Source organism: Acanthochromis polyacanthus, chromosome 12, assembly GCF_021347895.1.
Source record: "Acanthochromis polyacanthus isolate Apoly-LR-REF ecotype Palm Island chromosome 12, KAUST_Apoly_ChrSc, whole genome shotgun sequence".
Classification (NCBI taxonomy): domain Eukaryota; kingdom Metazoa; phylum Chordata; class Actinopteri; family Pomacentridae; genus Acanthochromis; species Acanthochromis polyacanthus.
The window spans coordinates 28,389,260-28,416,144 of NC_067124.1; the positions used below are offsets into that span (position 1 = coordinate 28,389,260).

The 26,885-nt window shown below is 40.4% G+C and overlaps 1 protein-coding gene across 2 annotated transcripts in view; it reads left to right on the plus strand.

Moving 5' to 3' along the window:
• gabbr1a (gamma-aminobutyric acid (GABA) B receptor, 1a) overlaps window positions 1–26,885 on the plus strand; it is a 132,936-nt gene that overhangs the window by 69,724 nt on the left and 36,327 nt on the right. For both annotated transcript variants that reach the window (XM_022199160.2, XM_022199159.2), the window contains exons 9-15: window positions 4,644–4,814; window positions 5,423–5,524; window positions 5,787–5,852; window positions 6,071–6,262; window positions 13,843–14,088; window positions 17,030–17,093; window positions 17,923–18,000. In XM_022199160.2, coding sequence (XP_022054852.1) covers window positions 4,644–4,814; window positions 5,423–5,524; window positions 5,787–5,852; window positions 6,071–6,262; window positions 13,843–14,088; window positions 17,030–17,093; window positions 17,923–18,000 — 919 coding nt within the window. The remainder of the gene's footprint in view (window positions 1–4,643; window positions 4,815–5,422; window positions 5,525–5,786; window positions 5,853–6,070; window positions 6,263–13,842; window positions 14,089–17,029; window positions 17,094–17,922; window positions 18,001–26,885) is intronic.

Consider the following 26,885-nt stretch of genomic DNA (forward strand, 5'->3'; position numbering starts at 1 on the left):
AATGAAAAGTGGGAAAACCAACCTCAAAAAACAATCTCAGTTTTGTTTTTTGACAATCCCCTTTTTCTTTTCTCATTTGGGATGGACGGTAGAACCGTGGAGAGACCATAAACTGAGCTGTAAAAATATCAAGACAAAAACCAAGTGCAACATAAAGCAAAAGCAGGTTCTATGCATGGGTTTAAGGAGCCCCCCAGGGGACATCCTTCCTGTTTGTGTTATATCCCTTCCTGTTGTACTTTTTCTCCTCCACGTTTGTATTTTATTCCTTCGCGTTTGTGTTTTTTCCTTCGCGTTGTACTTTCTCTACTCCGCGTTTGTGTTTTATCCCTCCGCGTTTATTTTTTAAGGAACACTTTTGTCATTTTTGCCCTCCGCCTTTATTTTTTAAGGAACACTTTTGTCATTTTTGCTGTTGACAAGTTGTTTTTCAAAGACGGAGTTCGCGTTCAAAGTCGAACTCCGCGTTCAAAGTCGAACTCCGCGTTCAAAGTCGAACTCCGTCTTGGGCCCGAGCAGTGTCCCTCAGTCAGTTTGTTGAGCGTGCAGCAGGGGAGTCAGAGGATGGATTCCTACGGTACTACTTCCTGTCCAAACTTAGTTTGGAGGTTTGCTTTGCCTGGCACACTGGCTGATCATCACCTTGGGACATTACACGCCAAACGGTAAATAATTATTTTAATGAATACCACTGTGCTTCGTCTATTGTTCTGAACTCTGCTTATCTCAAGTCACATTAGCCCTTTCTCTATTTATGGCAGTTGGACTGCTTCGGTTTGCACGCCAGCATGAAGCTAAAAGGAGCGCTCGTTTTTGTTCAGTGGGACCGCGCGCGGGACGGTGCGCTTTTTATACATTCAGAGAAACAGTCGCGGTTTGGTCAGTAGAAACGTTGACAAAAACGAGTGCTCCTTTTAGCTTCTTGCCAGCGTGCAAACCGAAGCAGTCCAACTGCGATAAATACAGAAAGGGCTAATGTGACTTGAGATCAGCAGAGTTCAGAACAATAGACGAAGCACTGTGGTATTCATTAAAATAATTATTTACCGTTTGGCGTGTAATGTCCCAAGGTGATGATCAGCCGGTGTGCCAGGCAAAGCAAACCTCCAAACTAAGTTTGGACAGGAAGTAGTACCGTAGGAATCCGTCCTCTGACTCCACTGCTGCACGCTCAACAGACTGACTGAGTGACACTGCTCGGGCCCAAGACGGAGTTCGACTTTGAATGCGGAGTTCGTTTTAAAACGCGGAGTTCGACTTTGAACGCGAACTCCGTCTTTGAAAAACAACTTGTCAACAGCAAAAATGACAAAAGTGTTCCTTAAAAAATAAAGGCGGAGGGCAAAAATGACAAAAGTGTTCCTTAAAAAATAAAGGCGGAGGGCAAAAATGACAAAAGTGTTCCTTAAAAAATAAAGGCGGAGGGCAAAAATGACAAAAGTGTTCCTTAAAAAATAAACGCGGAGGGATAAAACACAAACGTGGAGGAGAGAAAGTACAACGCGAAGGAAAAAAACACAAACGCGAAGGAATAAAATACAAACGCGGAGGAGAAAAAGTACAACAGGAAGGGATATAACACAAACAGGAAGGATGTCCCCTAGGGGGCTCCGTATGGGTTGGATGGATGGATGGATGGATGGATGGATGGATGGATGGATGGATGGATGGATGGATGATACATGAAGATGCTTTTCGTTTTGTTCTTTTAGACATTTAGAAAAAATTAAATGGCAAAAAAACTCGGACCATTGGAATGTATTTTGAGTCCGCTTTTCTCATTTGGAAACAAATTAATATAATTTGTTTCTTTTTTTGTTTACAATTGAAGATAACAAAAAATACACAGAACTTTCATTTTTAGTTTCCAAGCAGAAAAAGGTGATATCCCCTCATCCTCCACCCCAAACAACCCAAATTGGACCATCTTTAATTAGTTTTTCATTGTTTGATTCTGCACATAGATTGATTTTTCTTTGTTTTGTATTGAACCATTAAGAATGCTTAAATTACAAATACTTTGTTCGGATTACCTGATGATACGCAGTCTTCAGTTCCACCTCCAAAAGATCGTCATATCATCTTTAACCAGATCTACCACCTGGAGTTTTAAGTCTCCTTTAATGCAAAACAATGCTTATTATTAAATTATAGTTCTTTTTATCGGAAAATAGACGATAAAGCAGGTATTTTTTGTTGTAAGGCTGTCTTGTATCAGCATTTGAAGAGTTCTGATTTACTCCTCGCTTGTTGCATTCAGTTAAAAATCCTGATGGCGATGGGCAAATTCTACCTTTGGGCTGTTAAACAGCAGTCCACAAACAAATAGGTGGCATTGTGATGCTTACATCCATCTTTTATGTACCGTTTGTGCTCAAAACAAATGAAGGAGAAGTAAATTGTCTGTTTTTGTTGTTTCACATGACGTGTTGACAGAATTCAGTCGACCTTATCCTTCAAGAAAACATTTTATTCTGTCATCAAACTCCTGTCACGCTGTGTGCACATGCTCCCGTATGTTAACACGTATGACGTTCATTATTAAACGTCTGTCATCCGCTGAAGCTGACGCTGTTTTCTGCAGATCTTTCGCTGTCAGTCCTTGCATAGATTCCCTTTCTGCGTACTGATGCCGCTGTCTACCTGTCTGCGCCCACAGGGATTTGTTATTGTGGGGAGTCTGCATTGTACATGACATTTGACATCTATCATCAAGCTCTCCTTTTCACTCCCACTGGTGAACCTCCCAGAGCCGTGGAGGTAATGGGCCTGAGATGAGAGCTAGGAGGAGTATCGGCATTGGTATCATAATGGCTCCCTAAACACCAGATTCCTCATTTTCAAAGAAGACCTGTCGAGCGTTTTATTTCCACTCTGAAACTTATTGATAGAGGAGCAGCCTTCACTCTTGTTTTTTCCGACATTTTTCAACGTCCCTCTTTTGTGCAGCATTGGGCACAAATCTTATCAGCCTGTTTTATTTTTCTTCTTTGTGGGAATTGTGCATGAGAATGCAAATTATATAGGGCTGCTTTGCAACAAAAATAATGAGATCATATTTTAATTTGCTCTGTTTGTAATGGCCGAATGTGTCGTCTCAATTTCATGGCAGCGCATGCTTGGGAAATCCTGCGCTGTATTTTTTTATAGTTGTTGAAATTACAGAGTTTATCAACACACCTCATAAGCCGGAGGGAAGCTGTAAAAGGAAGGAGGTGTGGATGAAAATGAGAAAATGGGAACAGGGATTGTCTGTCTGTGTTGTTCGCTGTTTGAAGCAGTCGGCATCAAAGAACTCTGTGTACAGGAAAGGAACAAGAGAGTCCTGATTTGATTACATTTTGATTGAAGTCTGTTTACTACGGATTGCTGGAAAGGCCTTCAGAAGTACATTTTTTCTGTATTTCATTCCCACCTAAACTTCTAGACAGTTAATTCCAAAATTAGTCTCGGACATCAAAATTTTGATTTGTAGTGAAGTTTAATTGGAGCAACACGTTTCTTCTGGCATCAAATGACAAAACGCAGTGAGACTTTCTGTTAGAGATGCAAATTATATATTTTCGCTATTTTTTTTTCAAAATTATACAAAGTTTGGAGAAAATGTGACTTGTGCATCATTTCAAATGGTCCAGGTCATTTCCATTGTGTTCTGAAGTGTTCCAATACACTATAAACTGAGAACAGGTGGTGCTCCGGCTGGCAGGGAATGTTCCCACAGCAGTGGATAACATTACCTACAAGTTCGAACTGAAACAAAATGTTATATTCAAAAGTTCAGAGAATGTTTTATTTCCAGTAATGTTCCTGTAAAGTTAATATAATGTTTTGAAGTCAACATTCATAGATTTCATCAGGAACACAGATTATGTTCCACGGTGACAAATGTGAAACATTCTCAAACCAACATTCAAAAAATGTTTTCCAGATATTATCGAGACCTCAAATGTCAGAGTTTCATAACGTTCCTGTAATATGTGATTGTTCATTAAAGGTAGATCATTTCTGTCGTTACATTGAGGGAACACATTGTCGAACGTTCTTCTATAAGATGCTTCCACAATGACAACAAAGGAAGGATGTTCTCAATATAGCATTTAAAAAAATGTCTTCAAGATGTTATTGAGACCTCAGATGGCAGAACGTTCTAGTTCCTGTAATGTGACATATCAACAACAGTGGATCATTCTGCATGCAATGTTTTGTAGGTGGTGTTGTAGGAATCCTCTATAAAATGTTCCTACAAGGTTCCACGGTGTTATGTGTTAACATAATGGACCCCAGGAAGAATAGCTTTGGCATTGCCATAGCTAATGGGGATCCAAATAAATCAAATCAAACATGAGGATGACAAAGGGGGAACTTTCTCAGTGCTGTTTGACAATGTTATCACCAAACATTTTTGTTCTGCCTTGAAGAAAATTCTTGGAACTGAAAGAAAACTTACCGCTCAAAATAAGGGGAGAACTTTGCAGAACTTTGCGTTTCCCTCATGCACATAATTGAGGGTGAATTTTGGTTGTGCGGGAACATAATTTTGTAGAGACTGAGTTGATCGTGCTGGATTTAACCGTGTTTATGTTCTGCTCACTTCTTCTTCCACTCACTATCTTCCACCCTTTATCTCCATCTTGTTTCCTCAGCTGTCCTACGGCTCCAGCTCTCCAGCGCTGTCCAATCGCCAGCGCTTCCCCACCTTCTTCCGCACTCACCCGTCCGCCACCCTCCACAACCCCACCAGGGTGCAGCTCTTTCAGAAGTGGAAGTGGACGCGCATCGCCACCATCCAGCAGACCACAGAAGTGTTCACTTCAGTCAGTATCTCCCTCACCTCTCCATCGCACATTGTCGTATGTCCTTTATCTTTCCTCACTCCACGTCCCGTCATGACGGCCTCCTGATTGCCTGCCTGCCTCCATGTGTTTGTTTATGAGTGCCGCTGTGCTCCCAGGCTAAGCAGTACACCTTCAAGCAATCTTTCTCTGCGATTGATGGAAGATTTTTGAAGTAATTTGTTGGAATATTGGTTGTGAGAAATATTGATCAAGCAATACATCTCTCTGAGGCTTGGCGGTCGATAGCTTGGCACTTGGGTTGGTTCCTGTAATGGAGGTTAATGATTCTGCTCTCACATTCTTTCCTGCTCTGCTCACACATTCTTCTTTTCTTCCTTCCAGTCCGGTCTTGTCTCTGATTCTATTCTCACCCATGCTGCCTTTCTTGTTTATCATACATGCCCACACTGTCTGTCCCTCTCTTGGCATTTCTCATATACACTTCAATTTTTTTTTTCCCTTTGGAGTTTTCTTTTGTCTCTCTCTGTGTAATCTCAGCCTCTCTCTGACTCTGTTCAGCAGCCTCTCTAACCTCCTCCCCCCCGTCTCCCTGTCTGTCTCCCTCGTCTGTCCCTTTCATCTGGCAGACTCTGGACGATCTGGAGGAGCGGGTGAAGGAGGCAGGCATCGAGATCAGCGTTCGCCAGAGTTTCCTCACCGACCCGGCTGTCGCTGTCAAGAACCTCAAGGTGCTTTGATTAAAAATTCACCTCAGCTGCTGGTCGCCTCCCTCTCCTCCCCTCCCCACACTCACCTCCTTCCTCCTCACAGCTGCACACGATACCATTAGCATAGAGGCGATTTGATAGAGGAAATTAATGCACCATGCTAATTAGCAGCTCCTGAACAGCAGCAGCACCGTCCTGGGAAGCAGCAAGACTTAGTGCTACGCTGAAGGTGTGTTGTTGCCGCTGATGTAACTAAGCAATGTTTTGTTGTGCTTCCATGCAGCGCCAGGATGCGAGGATCATTGTGGGGCTCTTTTATGAGACCGAAGCCAGGAAGGTGTTTTGTGAGGTTAGTACCTTTTCCCGCTCGATTGATCCCAAAAGGCCCAACCTGACTGGCTATTAGCGGAAATTGAGCTCCGTAATGAGCCGCTTGAATGTCTGAATGAATTTTCTTGTTTGGCAGCGATACAACACGCTCGACACATCTCCAGGAATAATTTATCATTCTCTTCCCCTCCCTTCATCCTCCCTCCCTGTCTGCTCCCCCTCCCCGCCGTGCTGCAGGTGTTCAAGGAGAAGCTCTACGGAAAGAAGTATGTGTGGTTCCTGATCGGCTGGTATGCCGACAACTGGTTCAAGATCAAAGACCCAGCGATCAACTGTACGGTGGAGAACATGACGGAGGCTGTGGAGGGACACGTGACCACCGAGATCGTCATGTTGAACCCCGAGACCGTCCGCGGAGTCTCCAATATGGTGAGAACACAAAACACTGCTGCAAACATTATATTCAAGAGATTTGAATTCATCTCTTATGTTAATCGATGTCAACATCACTGCTTAAGCAGATGTAGAACACTCAGAATCCCAAACCTGACTCCGAAATGACAATTTATGAGAACCAGAAATCGTAAACACATCAGATTTTCCACTTTTCAACCATCTGTGACCGTATCATGTGTGGTTTAAAGACAGTTGGCTCTCAGTTTGTCATATAATATTCATTTGACTGATAACAAGAGAGTGAGACAATATGATCTTAATCTTCAAGATGGTGGTATTAACCCGTTGTTTCTGTAAATAAGCAAGTGCCAACACGATGACACCTCAAAACCCATGGATGTGAATGACATGTTATCTTTAGAAAAAAAATGCCAAAAATGACGCATTTTATTATAGCAGAAACTACAGAAAGATTTTCAACTTGCCAACTGTCCTTGAACTACTTGTTGTTGAGAAAATTCACCAAATATTAACTCAAAGTTGGGATATTACATCAAAATCGCTTTTCTCTGCTTGTCTCGTTTTTTCAAAAGATCAAATTCTGTGCTTCATGTTGCAACTGAGCTACCATGCTTAACTCAGCTGTAACCAACAATCACCAGACAAAAAGTCTGAGATTTTTCAGCTGAGCTGCAGGCAGTCTTTACAGAGAGCAGAGAAGAAACGACAAGAGAAACAGATGAAACGTATTTAATCAACAAAAATAAATGCAGCATGACTCTGAAATGGTTGACAGAATAGAACGTTGTTGGAAGATACATTCAGCATGGTGAAACATCTTTCTGGAGTTGATGTACAGAGCAATGCAAAAAAAGTTGAGTTTGTGGATGTTGTAAAAGTTTTCCCAGTATTTCTCACACCTATGAATGGGGAAAAAAATTACTTAATATATGGTCTTTCTCGGTTTTGGAAAGAAAATAAAAATTCAGCTTTCATTTTTACCCTTCTCATGGTTAGTGTCATTCTGACTGTGCCATACTGCACAGAGAAGATTTAAACATTTCTGAACTCTCTCTGCTTCTAGCCATGGTTGTGTTGTTTCTACGGAGGTGCATGATTTTATATTGCCGTGAAAAATGAGCCAACAGTGAGTAAAAACTTGACAAGAGCTAAAAACTGAGAAACAGCTGGGGGTTCAGAAAGTTAACACATTTAGATTTAATGCTGGCGTTGAATGAGCTTTTAATGACAGGTTTTTTTCTCTAACTTGGGTGATCTGAGAGCATTTTGTGAGTTTTATACTTATCAAACATACATCCTGTTGCTATTCAGTGCACTGATATGTCAGCACAGTGGTTATACTGGTGCAGTAACTCCTCATGTGTGTATGCTTATCAGGACAGGATGTTTTTCCAAGACTAGAATAATCACAACTCGCTGGGTTTTAGGCCAATTTTCCAGCTCTCTGGTTTGTTACAAATGCAATTAGTGATCCAGATATAGATAGTAACATAATATCTCCATAATTCATTTATGACTATATTCTCTTTTGGTGTAATTGTGCTTCATATTTTCAAAATAAAGACTCCACTTGATGAAGAAAAGACGAAAGTTTAGCACACACTGAAATTAAAAGATGACAGGTTTGTGACCGGTTGCATGATTCTGTTTTTAACTATATTTATATTAAATGACATGACTGATGCTGATAGAAAACAGCCCATGTAAATACAATCACTTGGTTTGCATTTGGGTACATCAAACACATTTTTGCTCACACATCTGTCTGAGCTGCTGTGCTGCAGTAACTGAGTGGAGACTGGAGGCTTCTCTGTGCACAGCAGAGGTCGCTAGCATAGCCTGCAGGTCAGGCATTTAGGAAACATTGAGAATTGTAGCATGTGTTGACAAGCAGATGTTCAGCAAGTTTATTTATATTTTGTCTCTCTGAGATGCACTGATTTCTTAAGCAGATGTACAGTAGCAAGAATGTAGCACAACATGGAACTGAAAGAAGATCTCTTTTTACAGTAAAAATATTTTGTCCCTAAAATCAATGAATAATTGGTCAAAAAAGATTGTGATTGTAATTTTGACCATAATCTTGCAACTCCATTTGTTGTACATTTGCACATTACTTGCAAATGTATAAATACAGTATATCAGAAAGGTTGTGCAGAGTTGCAGCACATTCTGATAAACTGGCATTGCAATAATGTACAGATGAAACCAAAGGCAACAGGGAAATTAAGTATTACTTTAATGAATCTGTGAAGCATTTTTTCTTCACCTTGTAGCTTAATTTAGCTTCAACATTCACTTTCATTCATTCATGTAAGCTTAGCAGAAGTATTACTTACTGTGATGTATTTATTTTAGTGTGTTGAAATCAGTTTTTATTTGATTTTTTTTAGTGTGAAGAGCAGCATAAAAATTTGATCATTTCTACTATTTTAACTGGCAGGAACGTGCTGCAGTATGGCAGCGTTGCCAGCTCTCACACTTTTGACGTGAAACACCTGCTTTCAGACTCTGTCTCACGCTCTAGTGCTGCCCAAACTACTCTCATGCCAAGTAGAAGGAAGCCTCAAAGCCACTCCTTAAACAACAAAAATGTAGGTTAAACACGCTTTCTATGCACACAGAACAGGTTTGAATGTAAAGATGCAGCTTTGAAGACAGAATCTATAACAAAACTCATCCATAATAAATGTAATCTGGCTTTGGAAAAAATGTTTTGTTTGTCGCTTCCAGCTGTTTGGAGGAGCCTTTCCTCTGAGTTTACTTGTGTGGAACAATAGCGATAACGTCATTAATTAGACTACTTATAATGATAAATTGTCCTCGAAGTGAAGGTCAGGATTGATCAGGCAGTAATGGTAAATGACACTGCACTTCCCTGCACCTCCAACAGGTGAGTCACAGTTTAATAGCTTCAGTCTAATCATTTGTTACAGCGGACGAGTTCTGAGCTCCAGCAGATTTTTATTTCACTGTCATTAAAACTGATCTGTTTACTTATCTTTCTCTGTCGTGTTGAGTGTTTATGAGAGATTTTTCATTTTAACAGTATCACAGTGGGATATTTGCAGCAGAGACGTTGTTGTGTATTCTGATGCTTCCTATAACCACATACAGACCGTGACTTCTAATCATTAAAGTACTGAAATACGTAAACGAGTAGCGTAATTACATTGAAAACAGATTTTAAGGTACAGTAAGTTTCTATAATTAGATAAGTTGTGATTACTCATGAATTTTCAAAGTTTAGGAAATAATTAATAAACTAATTAAAAGATGTAGGCGGCTGCAGAGTCAGCAGATTGGGGCTGATAATTGTTTATTTGAGGTGTTATTGTATTATGGGACTTTGTGGGTGAACTTTTTCTCCTCAGATGCACCGCAGCATTTACTCAGCTGGCCTATTTATGGGGTCAGTTCACCCAAATTACTGCTTAATTGAATTAGTATGAGGAAATAATTAAAATAAGTAATATAATGTAGACTGTTCTGCCCGATCAGTGTCGCTCCAACTGGTAGCTGAAACTTTGTAGTCCTGAATTTATTGGAATTTATCGTATATCATAACGTTTAGCGCTGAAACACTAAATGCTGCAGTATGCAATGTTGCACTGTTTTGTCTTGCTAAATGTCTTCATGCTATTCCCTGTCCTCCTCCCTCACAATCAGATCCACCAAACACACGTTCACTGACTTTGTTTGCAACATCTCAAATCCACATTGTGTCTGAACACGCAGAGCTTGACAAATTCCTCTTTTTTTATTTACTTGAAAACAGAAACGAAAAATAATGCGATTTAAAGTATTCTGATATTTTTGCTGGTTTTTAATAAACTTGATTAGAATTTTAATGTAGTTTGCTGGTGTTTCTTCAGTACAATGACATCTTTCTTCCTTGATGTTCTGCTATAGTTTGAGCTTTGTGTTCATTCGAGGTGGTTAATGCCACTCTTTCTTCACTGTTCGGCTCTGATCCATACCGATTCTCCTGTGACGTGAGCATTTCAGGAAAAACCGGAGAACAATAATGCCGTGGCATCACTGAACTGCGTATGACCTGAATCAATAGCATGTTTGTTAAACCGCTAAGAATGCTGTGGATTATTCGTTTAAATTATCCGTCTCGCTCTTTTTGACTGCCTTCCTTTGTGATTTTCCCCGGCGCCGCTTTAGCTTCTCAGGTAGCCGTCGCTGTCCTCCGCTCACCTCCTCTAATCCTCTTAGGCCGTCTCTCCATCTTCCCCATTGTTCGACCTTCTCCGACTCTGCTTGTCTGCCGTGGATCATCCTCTCATTCTTCTTGTTTACCCGTCTCTCCTTTACCACTTCCCACCTTTACCACCGCCATCACCCCTTCCTTACTTCTCTTCTCTCCCCCGCCTCTCACACTTCATCAGCATCTGTTGTTTATATTCATACAACACCTGTCACTACCTGCTGATTTAGCTGTTGATGTGCTGTTCAACGGGTGATAAGAATTACAGCCAGAACTCCTGCTCATTGACAGTCTATTCAATTCCCAAATTTGAAATTGGCATATTTCTTCTAGATGGAGCGCTCAGATTAAGCTAGTGTGCCAACACTGCAGGGGCCGCACTAGCACATTGTCAGCTAGTTTTAAGAAGGCAGAGGCAGATTTGAATGCCAAATGCCAAGGTGGAATTTCAATTAGATGAATTTGACATAAGTGAATTGGAGGTGTGTAGGCCTAATTGGCCTCTGAGAGTCTGCGGGGACAAGTTGATGAATGGTAGCAATAATCTGCCACCTCACATGTATCCATGCTTTAAGCGGGAGATAATGTTGATTAGTGATTAATCGCACAAGCAGGTCTCAACCGCTCGATTGTATCCTTGTGAGAAAAGCAATGTGTTGGCCTATCTTAAGATTTCTAGTTTTTAGCAGAGTTTTAGCCTTGGGGTCAGTTATATTTGATCTGGAGCCACATGGCCAGATTTTGAATTTTAATGAAGTGATATTTTAATTCCCAGTGGTGTTGCTGTGCGTGTATTATACTTATATCAAATGTCATTTAAAAACAAGGAAATAATGAAGTGCAGTCAAAGAAAAAGAATGTTTCTCTAAAGCAACGTCAGAATTTAGCAAAAAAAAAAAAGAATATGTGAACAAGCATTATAGATTCTGATTAGGTCAGTGCATTGTTGTGAAAGGAGCTTCATTCTTCTTCTTGCAAATTTAATTTAGACCTACAGACAGCTAGCCTAGCATAAGTACTGGCAGCAGGGGAGCACAGTTATCCTGGCTCTAAGAAGGGGTAATTCTTGCCTACCAGCAGAGGGTAGTGCTGATTGTTTAACTGTCTGAACTCTAAGCAGGTTTTCTTTTTCTCCCATCACCTTTTTGCTCACTGTAGGGTCATTTTCACTGCAAAATAAAGACCTGCACCTCCATAGAAACAGCACGGCCACGGCAGGAAGGAGAGCAAACTCAAAAATATATTTTTGTGCTGTATGACAAAGTTCTAGTATTATATTCTTTATTTAATTTCCAAAAAGAAAAGAAATATGGACTCAACATGTCAAATGTTCTTCTATGTGCCCACAGCTGTTACCAATACAGGGGAAAATGTTGGCTCTATATACCGTAGATATTTTGTCACTTGCGTTCTGAATACATTTCCATACTTGTCTCCTCTGTGCTCTGAGTAAACACTGCCTGCAGTTCACCTGAATTTTTGTCAGTCACAGCTGAGTCACTAATGGCTGAGGAGTTGTGTTGAGGAGCACAGAATTTTTTGTGTTTTACAGAATCAGGTTATTACGGTGAATGCTTAAATGAGACTTGTGATTTTGCCGAAATATCTCAATTTTAAGCTTAGATTTAGTCAAATTTTGCGACAGAACAGCACATCACAGATGAATAATTCAAGAATTTACGGTTAGATTGAAAATCTGACAACCGTTTCTGTAATGCAGTTTGTAGCTATAATAAACTGTAGAATTTTGTTGATTTTTGAATAAAATATCATGCATTTCAAACCCACCAGCAGCTTTTGAGGTTAGCAGTGGGGAAAAGTCAGTATTTATACCCCCATATAGAGGATTATGTCCATATTGTCACAGTATCTTGTTATAAGCCTTACCCTTATATGGCAGATAATAGCATCATTTAATAATTTTTGTTAACAAATGTGTTGCAACACAACTTTAGATTCCAACACTGATGGACTCTGATATTTAATAGTCATGAATGAGGTAAATAGGCATAAAGAGAGGCTTCAAATAGGTTTAGCATTACTATTAGCCTTTTAGCTGTTCCAAAAAATGTAAGGACACTTTGCTGCCTTTTCATGCAGACGAGAGAAGGAAACCAGCAGCTGCTGGAAACTCTTCAGCATAAGTGAAACAATTAACACGCCTTAATTGTCAATATGACAACTCTAACCATTGTTTTTTATTGGCTCTCTTTCTTGGCATATACTTTTGTGATAGCTGAATCTTATAACAACTAAAGATTTATTTGAATTTGAACTAGATTATGCAAACTACGAAAGTTCTATGTCCTCACTTGGGGAAAAAAACTGTAATTCTGGTATGCTCAAGCATCACACCTATAAAAACTAGCGCCTCTGAAGTGCACTAATTACCACAATCTGTACGTTTTCCAGGAAGTTCTGTGCTAGACTATTTCAGAAGGTCTCTCCAGTCCTTTGCCTGGTGGATTTTGTTACCTCTGACTAACATGTTGTTTAATCCCGTTAACAAATGGAAATCTAGCTGTTTCCAATCCTAACACTAAGCTAAGTTAATCAGCTGCTGGCTCCAGATTCACATTTAGTGTATAGACATAATACTTGGCATCTGTCTATCTCTTGGCAAGAAAAGCAAACAGGGATGTTTTACAAAATGTCAGACAATTTCTTTAGAAATGTCACACTGCAGCAGTTAGCTTAGTCAGCACAGCTCTGGATCCCAAAGGGTCGTTTTGCTGAAAAAAAGAAAAAGTTTAAAAAACAAAAATAACAAAGTTTTTTTTAAGAGTACTGTCTGCACGAGGAGCATTTGAGGCTAATTTCAGCTCTACTGACCCTCAAATGCCCCTGAGGCTGTTCCAAGTGCTGTAAGTCAGCCTGAAAGCATCAATGTCTTTGGTTAGCTCAAATGCTCATCTAGTGTGAGTTTAAGTCTGCCTGTAGAAATAGTACTGCCTCCTGATATGCTGCGATTTCTTCGTTTTGTAGATTTGTATATATTTAGACAGACAAAATACTTAATAATTTAAAATAGATTTGTCTTTTTATACTCTCGTTTTCTGCAGTCTGCAGGTTTGAAGTTCAGAAGAAGCCTCACAAAGACTGTTTCTGACCATGGAACTTTTCAACTTCTTTTGTTCGATGCAGATGCAAGTGTTTATGATGGGAGAATGGAAAAAATGAATCTGAAATGAAACACTTGAATGAATACCAAAAATCACTTCTGAGGACTGATTCATTTGCTGTCTCTTTCTTCACCAAGTTATAAGAGCGTCTCACAACACAAATAAAAAATTGACTCGGTTTAATACTTTGTTGCAGTGCTGCATTTATTCAAAAGGGTCCCTCTTTGATATCCTTTCTGTCCTGTTTCTATCAGACATCACAGGAGTTTATCGCCGCCTTGATGTCTCGTCTGGGCGGGAAGAACCCTGAGGAGACGGGTGGCTTTCAGGAGGCCCCTCTAGCCTACGATGCAGTGTGGGCTCTGGCCCTTGCCCTCAATAAGACTGTGGCCCCGCTGAAGGCCAAGGGCCGCCGTCTGGAGGACTTCAACTATAACAACCACGACATCACCTCTGAGATCTACAGGGCCCTCAACACGAGCTCCTTTGAAGGGGTTTCGGTGAGTGGAAAGATGGGAAAAGATGTACAGATAATAAAAACAACAGCTAAAGTTTTCGGTTTGGTAATTAAACCTGTATGTGGATGTTTGGGGTGCTGTTTTTTTGACTCTTACTTGGTGATGAAATTTTGCAGATGCACTAGTTTCAAATTGAGTCAAAAATCTGAAATGTGAAATGAACATCTGTGTTTAGGGAAGGAAAGTCTAAAAATTACACAACATAAACCAATTTAATGACAACAATGTGCAATGAAAGTGGATTATAGTCTCTATAGATTTTGGTATACTGCAATTTAACTGCCTATTAGCTAGTGAAATCGCCACCCTTATGCTGCTGTTTGAACAAACCGCTTTACCCAGCAAACAGAGCAAGATGGCAGAAAATGAGTATAAATGTTACTTGTGGAAGATTAAATATTAGGACATGAGCGCCCGTTATTTAGTGAAGGAAAATAAAAATAAAAAACCCAATGGTGCTGCCAAGTACAATCTAATGCACAGTGCAGAGAAGGCTACTTGGAAAATGCATACACATAGCTACACTATATTGCCAAAAGTATTCGCTCACCTGCCTTGACTCACATGCGAACGTAAGTAACATCCCATTCCTAATCCATTGGGTTCAATATGACGTTGGTCCACCCTTTGCAGCTATAACAGCTTCAGTTCTTCTGGGAAGGCTGTCCACAAGGTTTAGGACTGTGTTTATGAGAATTTTTGACCATTCTTCCAGAAGCGCATTTGTCAGGTCACACACTGATGTTGGACCAGAAGGCCTGGCTCTCAGTCTCTGCTAATTCATCCCAAAGGTGTTCTATCAGGTTGAGGTCAGGACTCTGTGCAGGCCAGTCAAGTTCATCCACACCAGACTCTGTCATCCATGACTTTATGGACCTTGCTTTGTGCACTGGCGCACGATCATGTTGGAAGAGGAAGGGGCCAGCTCCAAATTGTTCCCACAAAGTTGGAAGCATGGAATTGTCCAAAATGTCTTGGTATGCTGAAGCATTCACAGTTCCTTTCACTGGAACTAAGGGGCCAAGCCCAGCTCCTGATAAACAATCCCACACCATAATCCCCCCTCCACCAAACTTTACATTTGGTACAGTGCAGTCCGACAAGTATGGTTCTCCTGGTAACCACCAAACCCAGACTCATCCATCAGACTGCCAGATGGAGAAGCGTGATTGTTCACTCTAGAGAAGGCATCTCCACTGCTCTAGAGTCCAGTGGTGGCGTGCTTTACACCACTGCATCCAACGCTTTGCATTGCACTTGATGTATGGCTTGGATGCAGCTGCTCGGCCATAGAAACCCATTCCATGAAGCTCTCTGCTGAAGCACTGTTCTTGAGCTAATCTGAAGGCCACATGAAGTTTGAAGGTCTGTAGCGACTGACTCTGCAGAACGTTGGCAACCTCTTGGCACTATGCACCTCAGCATCCGCTGACCCCACTCCGTCAGTTTATGTGGCCAACCACTTAGTGGCTGAGTTGCTGTCGTTCCCACACACTTCCACTTTCTTTTAATACAGTTGAGTGTTGACTATGGAATATTTAGGAGCGAGGAAATGTCACGACTGGATTTGTTGCACAGGTGGCAAATTTGAATTATAGCTGTGTTGTCGTCAAAATGTTAGTGGCAAATGGGAACTCTACCATCATGCATTGCAGTTGGTAAAATAGAAATTTAGCAGCTGCATTTAGGTGCTTCTGGGTGCTACTGTGAGTCCATAGAATATCACGTAGATATTCAGAGTTGTTTGAGGCAGATAAAATTGAACACCAGGAGCAACACAAGCTCCACACCAAGGCAGATCATGAAGACAGTAGTAATGTTAATGGTGGAAAAGTTGCTATGAAAAAGGTTACATACTGGTGGCCTAATTATGCCTGGCCAAACTTCTACAAATATGGGAAACAAGCATTACTTGATTACTGGTTATAGCAAGTAAATGTCATGCCCGATTACACTGGAAATGCTTCTTTATCTTTGAGTATTAAAAGACATGTTCAGCGGACAATGATAATTTTTTTGGTGTCCACCCGTCACTTTTTCAAAGTCATTTTGTTCTGGAACCGGGCCTGCATGGCAGTGCTCCCATCCATGAATGGTGCTGCCGTCACGTACTGATCCTTCCTTTTATTTCAGACTGCATCAGAGGCTCCGCTATGCTTATCGCTTCAGGAATGCCTGAGAAAATGTAGCTTATTTGGATGCTGCCACACTATGTGGAAGATTGTCTTGATGCTGCCGATCAATTCAGTCAAACTCAATTATGAGACAGAGTCTTTATTTTTGGAGGGGTGAAGAGCTCCAGCCAGAAAGAGGTTTTGCTTCCAGAACATGTCTTCTTTCAGACTAGTGGGGAAAAAAAATGTCCAAAATCCATATTTAGTTGTTTATTTTACCACAATTTTTCTATTTGTGTCTGTAGATTTCAGCTATAATACATATCTGTAAAAGACTGTTTTTCTCCGCTCTGAGCCAGAAATCTCCATTTCAGCAGCACTTACATCCACCTCAATCTCCAGTTTTGTTCCTATTTATTTTCTGGCTGTTTTTTATGGAGGGTATTGTTTATATATCAGTCCCAGCTTGATTTATAGAACATTTCATTCTTAAAAACATGGCAAAAATAGATTTTTTTTTCTGGCTGTTGACAGTATTTTCTGGTTTATGGAGTGATAAAAAGAAAAATCCCCTCCATAAGAACCTTTCACTCAAATATGTCAACAAAATGAAACTTTTAAACCTGGCTATGTTCAACATTTGGATGTCTTTTCTGGAAATTAATGCAAATTTCTGCACTTTTAACAACATAATACATCATTTGAAAAGTAAAACATGATGTTTTCCAAATAAATCGTTGTTTTGTGTATTGTCTTGTTTATGTAATGAACTGGGAAAGTAAAAACGCTATCTCCTGTCTGCATCTCAGGGCCAGGTGGTGTTTGACGCCCAGGGTTCCAGGATGGCAATGACTCTGATCGAGCAATTGCAAGGTAAAACACTCTTGCACTCTCCTCGACTGCAATTACAGAACCTGGACTGAACAATAAATGTCACTCATGCAAAAAAAAAAAAGAAGAATCAATGCCGAATGTATTTGTCATGTATTGATTGTTGCTCTCAGCCCAATTCAGAGAAAAGCCTCCGTTTAAGGGGGCTTCTCGTGGCCTTCGCAGTGATTGATCTCGATGTTCTTTAACTGCACATGTGAACAGGCCTGATGCAGCCATGTGTTGACTCAAGGCTTCGCTCTAATTGGGCACAAGCCTTCGTTTTAAGCTGTTTCTGGGAACGGCATCCTATTTGTCACCAGTGACTTAATGAGTTTCCCCGCGCAGGATAAGGTTGAGGATTATTTTCTACCTCTGTTCTCTTTGGTGTCCTAACGGATGAGAATTTATAATCCTGCCCCCTTCCCCTCACATTCCGTCTCATATTTCCTGTTGTGGTGTCGAGGTAATTTGACATCCACAATGAGACGACCTGACTCGAATCCCTGAATCACTGTGGGACCTCATCAGTATTCCTGGTCAAGACTGCCACATAAGCTCCTTTTTTTCTCCCCTCCTCCTTTCTCCTTCTTCTCCCCTTGGTACTTCTTGGTTTGTCCTTCTTTATGCACTTTTTCATCCCTCATTTATTTTACCTGTTCATTGTGTGTGCTTTTTCTGTACCCACGCATTCCATTGAATCCCTTTAAAACCTGCGGTGTGAATAGAAATATTTATCAGCTCTCTGTAGGAGGAAATTAATTATACAAGCAGTACTAATTAAACTTTATGCCTTTTTTTGTTGCTGTGTCTTTCCTTCTCAAACATTTAGGAGGCAGTTATAAGAAGATCGGTTACTATGACAGCTCCCAGAAGAACCTCTCCTGGTTTGGCAATGATGTTTGGATAGGTAAGATGGAGATCATGACACTGTGTTCGCCCAGCCTCTTCTGTCTGTGTCCTGTCTGTCCTGCTGTGAGTCAACAGAGTCACATCTTTGAGTTTTAACTCCCCTCAGCGTGGCTTAATTTAGCTTCTCTTTCTGTCTAAATGATGTGTAATCATGCTGGAGTTTCTTTAACCGCTAGTTTGGATGAAGCTAGTTATTTGGATGCTGACGCTTGCCCCCGAATTAGCTGGCTGCACACTCACTGTCCGACATGTGTTAAAATGTTACACTGTAATCAAGCAGGCCAGCTCCCCTCTGTGAGTTAGCTGTGGGCTACAGCTCTACAGCTTGAGTCTGGTTTTTTTAGCCTATATTTGATTCCATTCTGGCATTTTGGCTCCGTTAAAAGTGTGCCAAACTGCCTGTTCACACTTACTGTTTGCAATGTACGCAATGATGTACAGTCACCTATCGCTGTATCACTGTGATACTGAAGAAAAATGAGAAACAAGATGATTTTTAAACAGGTTCTGGAAAACAGGAACATCTGTTGTCAGATTTTTAACACCTTAAGGCTATTTTTTTTTTCCCAATATCCACCTTAAAGAACTCAGTTGTAAGACGAGAAATGGTTCAGGAACACTTTGCTTAGTTATGGAGTAAAATACATCTGATTCTTTGTAGTCATAGTGGTACCAAACGGCCCCTGTACTGAAAGTGCGGCGCTTGGCAGCCTTGGAAAAATGGCGGCGGGTTGCAGTTTAATAACAAATTCAGCCTTGTCCTCCTGGTACAGGAACCTGCAGGCTGGAAAGGGTTAAGCAGAATCATGGACGTTTATTCTCAGTGCACAGCGGAGATGACGTATAAGTGTAAATCACACTGCATCTAAAAATATGTGTGTCGAGTGTGAGTGTGTTTAGATTTGACTGACTTGTGACTCTGAGAAGAAACAGTAATGAAGACACATACAAGTAAATGTGGTTACTTAGTTCCACACACATAAACTTAGGTAGTAATATACTGTACATATATGTGTTGTAGAAACACACATATTGATATAGGATAATAATTTGCACGCTCCTCCTGTTCTCCCATTCCAAACTCAAAGAAAAAATAATTTATAAATACACCAATCAGCCACAACATTTAATAGCACCTGCGTAATATTGTGTATGTCCTCCTAGTGCTATAAAAAAAAAAAAACACCTCCACAGATCTCTAATTACCTCCGCGAAGGAGGTTATGTGACACCCGGCATTTGTGTGTCTGTCTGTCTGTTAGCAAGGTAACTCAAAAACGCCTGGGCAGATTCACATGAAATTTTGAGGGGATGTAGACTATGGTAAGAGGAAGAGTTGATTTAATTTTGGTGGCAATCCGGAAAGGATCCTGGATTCTGGATTACTTTGAATTTTTTAGTATGTTTTAGTATGTGGTCCACAATAGGACAAAAACGTCATAGGTTAGTATGTCGTCCAACAAATTGGAACAAGGTGTCCAGATAGCTCAACTGGTTAAGAAGCTGATTTGTAAACAGAACTGTGTCAGACACGCAGGTTCGATTCCAGCTCATGATCCTTTACTGCATGGGTTTCCTTTTTTCCTCTCTATCCTTGACGGAGGTCTGCACTCTCTGAGTGCTTTTCTAGTTGTGTTCTGTGGTATCAGACACCAAGATGTTAGATCCTTTAAGTCCTGGAAGTTTGGTCTGTTACAAATAATCTCAGATCCTTAAGCTGCCCATTTTTCCTGATTCCAACACATCAACCTTAAGAACTAAATGTTCACTTGCTCCCTGATACATCCCACCTACTGACAGGTGCCATTATAATGAGATAATCAATGTGATTAAATTGTTCCATCAGCAGTTTAATGTGGCGGCTGGCAGTTTATATGTGCGTGTGGGGACAGAAAGTTAAGATGTGAAATTAAATATAACAAGAACCTTGAACCATGACCATGCAGCTTTCTGTAATCCATCATTGTGTTCATAAAGACTGAAAGAGCTTCCACCTCAGTGCAAAGTGTTGTTCTGCTATTCAACCTGCTTCTGCTCTGAGAGTCACATTACAAGAAGAGCCACCAATTAGAAGCATCAGTAATTAACTGCTTACATTTTCAGAGTCAACAGGGAGCTTCGATGCAGATATTTTCACATCATTTGAGAATGCAGTCTGAGAGAATTTGCTGCACATGAAGTAGCCTGGATTAGTACTCTTTTAATGTAGTGTCTGTGTTTCAGGTTTGTATAATCCAAAAGGTGGAAGCATTTGACCTTATAAAATGTTACAGGCAGATGACCTGTGATTTTTAGAGAGTTTGAGTTAGTGGTGCGATCTAGACGTTGGGAATTTCCAGACATTTCTGAAACCATCAAAAAGGATCTGATTAAGAATGTGAGTCTTTGTGCTAACTGCAGTAATTACAGCCACTAAGGGTGATAAGGTACCTTAACATCCTACATAAACTATGTGTCACATCCTCTGCTGCTGACAAATCAGCAACCCAAACCACAGTAACTGCCTGTAGTTTACAGACCACCAACATTCACCTGTTCTGATCATCTCATGCAGTTAGTTTAACAGTTTATCAACAGTTTGTTTTCACCATTGGGGCCACACAAACCAGAACCTACGCTCTAACTTCTTCTACCCATATCCTAGTTTGCTGTGAAAACCTTTTAGTGCTGATTTGCCTCAGACACCAAGACAAGTGCTGTGGTTGTTTACTGGCCCTTCCCTCCCTCGAGAAGTGACATACTTGTGCCTGGAAAGAGTGTGCCACTAATCAATCCTGCACGCCGCCGCAGCCCATAGAGAGCCGCCTTTTTTAGGCTTTTAAGGAAATGATGTGTTGCCAAGGCTTAACTGAACCCAGAAGAGGTACAGATTCCAGGTCAGCGCCAGTGGCGAGGGACGGCTGACCTGCATGCATGTACGTAACATGTCTTTCATCAGGCCCGCTGCCAGCTCTTTAGCTTGGCTTGTTGCAATGTGACAGGCTTGGTGTTAGCCCAGTTAAAAAACCGCTGAGATGAAACTGACTCAGTCTCCTGAGTGTCAGAGGTGAGTTTTGTTTTGCTGCGTCTACTCGAGCCTGATTTTGTTTTTGACTGTTTACCAAATAAAGACACATCCATCTGACATCTACTTGTAGAAAGGAAATGAGTAATTTCCTGCTCTCTCAGTGACTCAGTGCGGGGAAGTTTGCTCTTTGTCGAGGAGGGGTGGAAGGTGGAGGGTGGCCATGCTTGATTTGCTCCACGCTGACAGGGTGGAGTGAACACCGGGGTTTTCAACTTAACCCCTCCGCTTGTTTTCCCGTGTGTTTACCAGGCGCCTTGCTGCCTCACTTTCTCACTCTCTGCATGGTCGCCCTAACAACCACTTCAGCTCGGCTCTTCTTCTAATCGCTGTGGCAACTGTTACAGAGCGGGGTCTCCATGGCAACACCCTGTCCTGATTCCTTGATCAAGGACGGAGGAGGGTTTAAATGCTGCAAACATACTGACTGAAAGGACAGCTGACACGCACATATATATATATATATATATATATATATATATGCACACACACTCACAGGAGCAAATACTACTCCATATATGTACATTCATTCAGTCATGTATCCGATCTTTAGTGTTCTCTTTTACACGTCATGCAACAGCAATAAACTTCAGTCATCAAGCGCATCTCACACATAAGAGGCAGTTTATAGTAAACTCTCTCTGAAACAATTTAAACAAGTCAGTCCCTTAAAATTCTCAATCTTTTGTGCTTAAGAAGAATAAAAAGCTTGGAAGCATTTTGAAAGGTGTTAAAGAACATTAAAATATAATAAAACTGTACAGTGATTAAAAAAAGTAACATTTAAAACAAGAAAAGCACTCGGAGAGCGAAGTATTCCACCAAGGCTGCTCAGTCATTGTATCATTTCCAGCAGCTGAAATCTTGAGAAATTTGTAGCAGAAATAACGGCAACATAGAATGCGGCCATTTAATATTGATATACCCACAAACCAAATGGCCTTGTGCTGAGCACAGGTGTGTGGTATGCACACGTACATTATGTACAGATACTGAATCGTGTGACCTAAATATGCAGCAGGCGGCGGGATATGATGGGAGTCAGAAACACCCTCGCAATTTAATCAATTGTTCCTTGTATCATTTCTGATGGATAAGTCCTGATAAGTCCACAGTGGTGGATTTGTAGTAGGATCGCAATCATGTAATCGTCAGCAGACAGGTGATGTAGTGTTCACTTCTTGTCATAGTTACAGTGACGCCGTGCCGCTATCTGGCAATGATATGGAAATCTTTAACAAATCCATGGATACAGACTATAAGCCGCATCACTTTCAAAATCTAATGAGGTGGGCCTTGTGTCATTTCTGACCTTCCCTGATAATTTTATCCAAATCCATTATTCCGTTTTTGAGTAATGTTGCGCACAGACGGAAAAACACACTAACAGACATACTTCAAGCATCACATAATTCTGCCACGTTCCTTGGCATAGTAATAAATAGGAAACATTGTCAAACATCAACAATTAAAAAAATGTCTGAATCGATGCAGCTGAGTTTTTTTCTCCATATTTTTGCTGCCTTCCTCACACTCACACCGTTTGTTAGTTGCGGAGGGCAAGTTACAGAGATCTGCTTCTTTCTAACTCCATACCGCCAGATTGTTCATTTTCAAGCTAATAGTCTTGAATCCCTAACATTTTTGCATGGCTACCTTTGGATCCACAAAAAACTTTCTGCAGCCTTGTTCACACATGCAGTAGTTCTCCCAAGGACCTGACTTTGATGTTTGGAATCAGAAGAATTCCTTTTTAAAGGAATTTACACAAGTTGCATGTTGGATATTTACCATAGCAGCGGTCCATGGTTTTTGTCCGAAATGAGTTAAAACTGCCTCTCTTCTCTCTCCTTGGTACATTTAATGTGGTGGTGTTTGACCTAAGTACAGGAAGGAACTGTTGACACATTGTGAAAGTTCTAAACCATCCTGAGCCTTGTAATTTAAAATATTAAAACAAATGCAGCCAGTGCAAAGATGGTGAAACTGGCGAAATATTCAGTCCTTTACTTGTTCAAACTCTGACTGTGTATGTCATATGTCACAGTTACACGTTATGCAAACGTGGCTGCGCCCTTTAAAACACATATGTAACAAGTATGGCTCACTGCACATTTGTGCCACTGTCAACACATTTGGGTTTGCTGCTAAGAAACACTGCTGTCATGTAGTTCACATAGCAAAAATTCTGTCTATTTCACGGATGAACTAACACTTCTCATTCTCAGAAAAAAATGACACTTTAAAACCTTGGAAGGTGCTAAAAAGTCTTAAAATGTTTTCTCCCCTGCCACTTACGTGTCTGTGGCCTCAGATATCCAGTGTAAAAGACTTCCTCTTGTAGTAGCAGCTTTTATTGAGCGTATGTCGAGCTGAGCTTCTTGCTGTTTTCTTCCAGTTGATGTTGGGGTGGTGAAACACCATCTGCAGGATTTTGCCTTCTCAGTTGACAGCAGAGCAGTGAGCACAGGAACACCAGCAGTTTCTGGAATTACACTGTTAAAAAAATCTGTAAAAGAAATGGAAAATCTGGCGGGAAATAGTGCCAAAGACAGGCAGAAAAAAACCAGCAGAACACTGTAATGTTCAAAACTGTGACAATAATGGCAAATATCTGGAATGTAATTTTTAAAAATCAGATTTAAATACAGTAAAATTTTGCAATTTTGTAACACACATTGTAAAAGAACAAATTAAAATTAAGAAAAAAAAAGTTTGTCTTGTAAAAATACAGAATTTTTTTATGTAGACCTCATGCACAGTGTTGGCCAAAATTGTGAATTAACTTCTGTGACTTTACTAGATATTATCTGTAATTTAACAAATTTTTAAACCACTGTTCAGTCCTTAATGTCAATATTTTCATTCAAATAACAGCATATATCTGTAAACTATTTAAGTTTTTTGCTGGTTTAATATGGAAAAAAAATTGTGGAATTACTGTCAATAAAACATTCTGTCAGGTCTTTGTAATATCTGAAAAATGCATTTTGAATATTGGTTTGAAAATGTTCTTCGTCTGTCATTGCACAACATAATCTGTGGCCCTGACAACATCCTCCAAACATCCTCTGAATGTGGCAGCTGAAACATTGCATCTTACTTCACTTTTAACCTTGTGGGAACATTGTTTTATATTATTTATAAAAGATAAAAACACGATCACTAGATTAAGACTTTTAAACATTATTCAAACTTGTAGGTGGGTTATTGTTGCTGGGGAAACAATTCCTGCTGTTTTCTTATTGCCATTCCCATTATATGCAGCTGGTGTCGAAGTGCACTCTACAGCGGGAGTAAAATGTGTTGAATTCAGCTTACAGAACCCTGCGAAAGCCGCCTTACATCTTCACCCCTCAGTCAGATGTCACCAGATACACTCTGACGGCGGTGACAAGCATCTAAACAGAGCATGATGGGCGTCTCGACACCCTGCGACCCTCGAGGGGACGACACTCTGACACTTTCCTCTGACATCTGACACACCAGCTTCACGCAGCGCTGACACTCCTGCTCTGCTTCCCCTCTGACATCCACACAAACACACTGTCTCCCTCTACTCCTCACAAACAAATAAACACACACTGTACTGTTTGCACGATACTCAAATGCACCCTCCTGTGCGTATTCACTCGTGCATACTGTATAGATCTACAAGATATATACAGTCCACATTTGCATATGCATACTCAGGCGTGCACACCCGATCTCTGGCACACAGATCTGCTGGCAGATTTAGGCAGACAGAAAGTCAGAGGCTGTTGAGTGTAAGAAGAGGCTCCCTGTCCATCTGCCCCTCTTTGAACCATGCCTCTGGTTTACAGCATGAATAATTAGATAGTACACACATATATACACCCTTGAAAGGTCCAAGTCTTAATTAACACAGAGTTGCCTGCTTGCTTCCCTATTCACAGTACAGTATATTAATTATGGAAATACAGTTGAGTAAAAATTTATATTTTACTGTAGTTAATAGTGTGTTGTGCTAATGTGTCAGAAAAAGTGTTTCAGTTGTTCCAAAGGGCCACATTCACTGTCTTAGAGAAGAGGACATTATTTTTTACAATACTGTCAATATCAAGAGAGCCAAAGGGTGAACCTTCTTTCTCACCTTTGCACAGCTGTTCAGTTCTAAAATGTGTGTGTGTGTGTGTGTGTGTGTGTGTGTGTGTGTGTCTGCATGAGCCCAAACATGATAATGTTAGCCTGTAGTCTACACTAGATAATGTTAGCTGCTGTATTAGTCAAATAAGTATAATTTTAGCTTTATATAAATACAAACGCATTAGGCTGGAGTCTCAAGAAGATGATGTTAGCTCCTATGTTAGTCGAATAAATATGTGACTAACATAGGAGACTCTTAGAGTGAGATTCTGTTTGTGCAGGATGCTGACAGGGGTCTAATTTTGGAAATTATTGATCCTATTTCCTGCATTCTGGTGTAATTTAAGTGCATTTTGCCTGTTAAAATCTTATTATAGAGATAACATTAAGGGATAATAAGAAAAAAAATTGAGCTTAAAAATAATCTGAAAAAAAACAGAGCAAGGGCAGGCAGTATTGAAAGTGGTTCTTCATGTAAAATGTGGATGAAAGTTCTGTGGCTGGACACACAACACATTTCAGTATTTTCCATAAATATATGCATAATTGAAATAACTCCAGCAACCGCTTAGTAACATTTGTCCTGGAGGATTTTAATGCACACACTCAGCAGCTTCAGGATGACCACATCAGCCAACTAAACAATATAAAGTGCTTAAGCAAAAACAAAACATATCTTCATAACTTAAATTATCCATTCACTGAACAGAATTACAATCATACACTTAACTCTATTAAATTTCAAAACAATCCATGTGACTCTAAAAACAACAGCTTTACAAACTCCAAGGTTAAACTCTCCACAAGGATCCAAAATAAGTCAGACTTCTACATGAGAGCTTTAATTATTCTTCATCTACTTCCTGAAAAGTTTGGTCAATTAAAAAGACAAAAACTCATATTTTCAGCTGAACTAAAGACAGACTTTGTGATTGTTCTGCTCACATTTTGTGTTGTTGTAAACTTACTCTTTCATATAAATACCCTCCTAAGCTCCTGGAAACCAGCGTTTGTCCTGTTTTTGTGTTGCTCCTCAGCAACCCTAAACAGCCGGTTGTAATATTTTTAGAGCACCACACCATACTGTGACGTTTTTACAATGATGGTTCTACTATGAAATCAGTTTGACATGTTCAGGCATTCTTTGTGTGAAAACTCAGAGATTTCAGATATCAGAAGGTGGTTTTCAACTTTCTTTGTTAACTTTCTGCTTCAACTTTAAACTAAGGCTCAGTCCCAAACCGCCCCCTACACACTATCCCTACACACTACCCCTTTGTTTGCGCGTTCCCGCGGAGGGTCCTCCATATTAAGGGCCGTACCAAACGGCGTAGTGCGGAGGGGGAGTGGACTGTTCAGCCCTTAAATAGCGAGTGTGCATCGATGCTCACTCTCGACAACTTTTTTCAGGAAGTGCAACATCGAAATGGAGGAGAAAATAACATATCGATGCAAGTTCCACATGCGTCCATTATTTCTCCCACGCCTTTTTCACACTGGCAGAACATCACAAATACAGTGGTGAAATAAGATAAAACAAAAGAAACAAATCTTCTTGTCTGCTGACGTTTGATTTAATTGTGCATCCCCTGACACCTTAAAATTTAAACACAACTGACAGAATTCATTTATTCATTCATTTGTTGGATTTGAAATGCCAGATAATAGGATTGGAAAACATGTGAGTAAAAAAAAGTGGGACGCTTTCGTCTT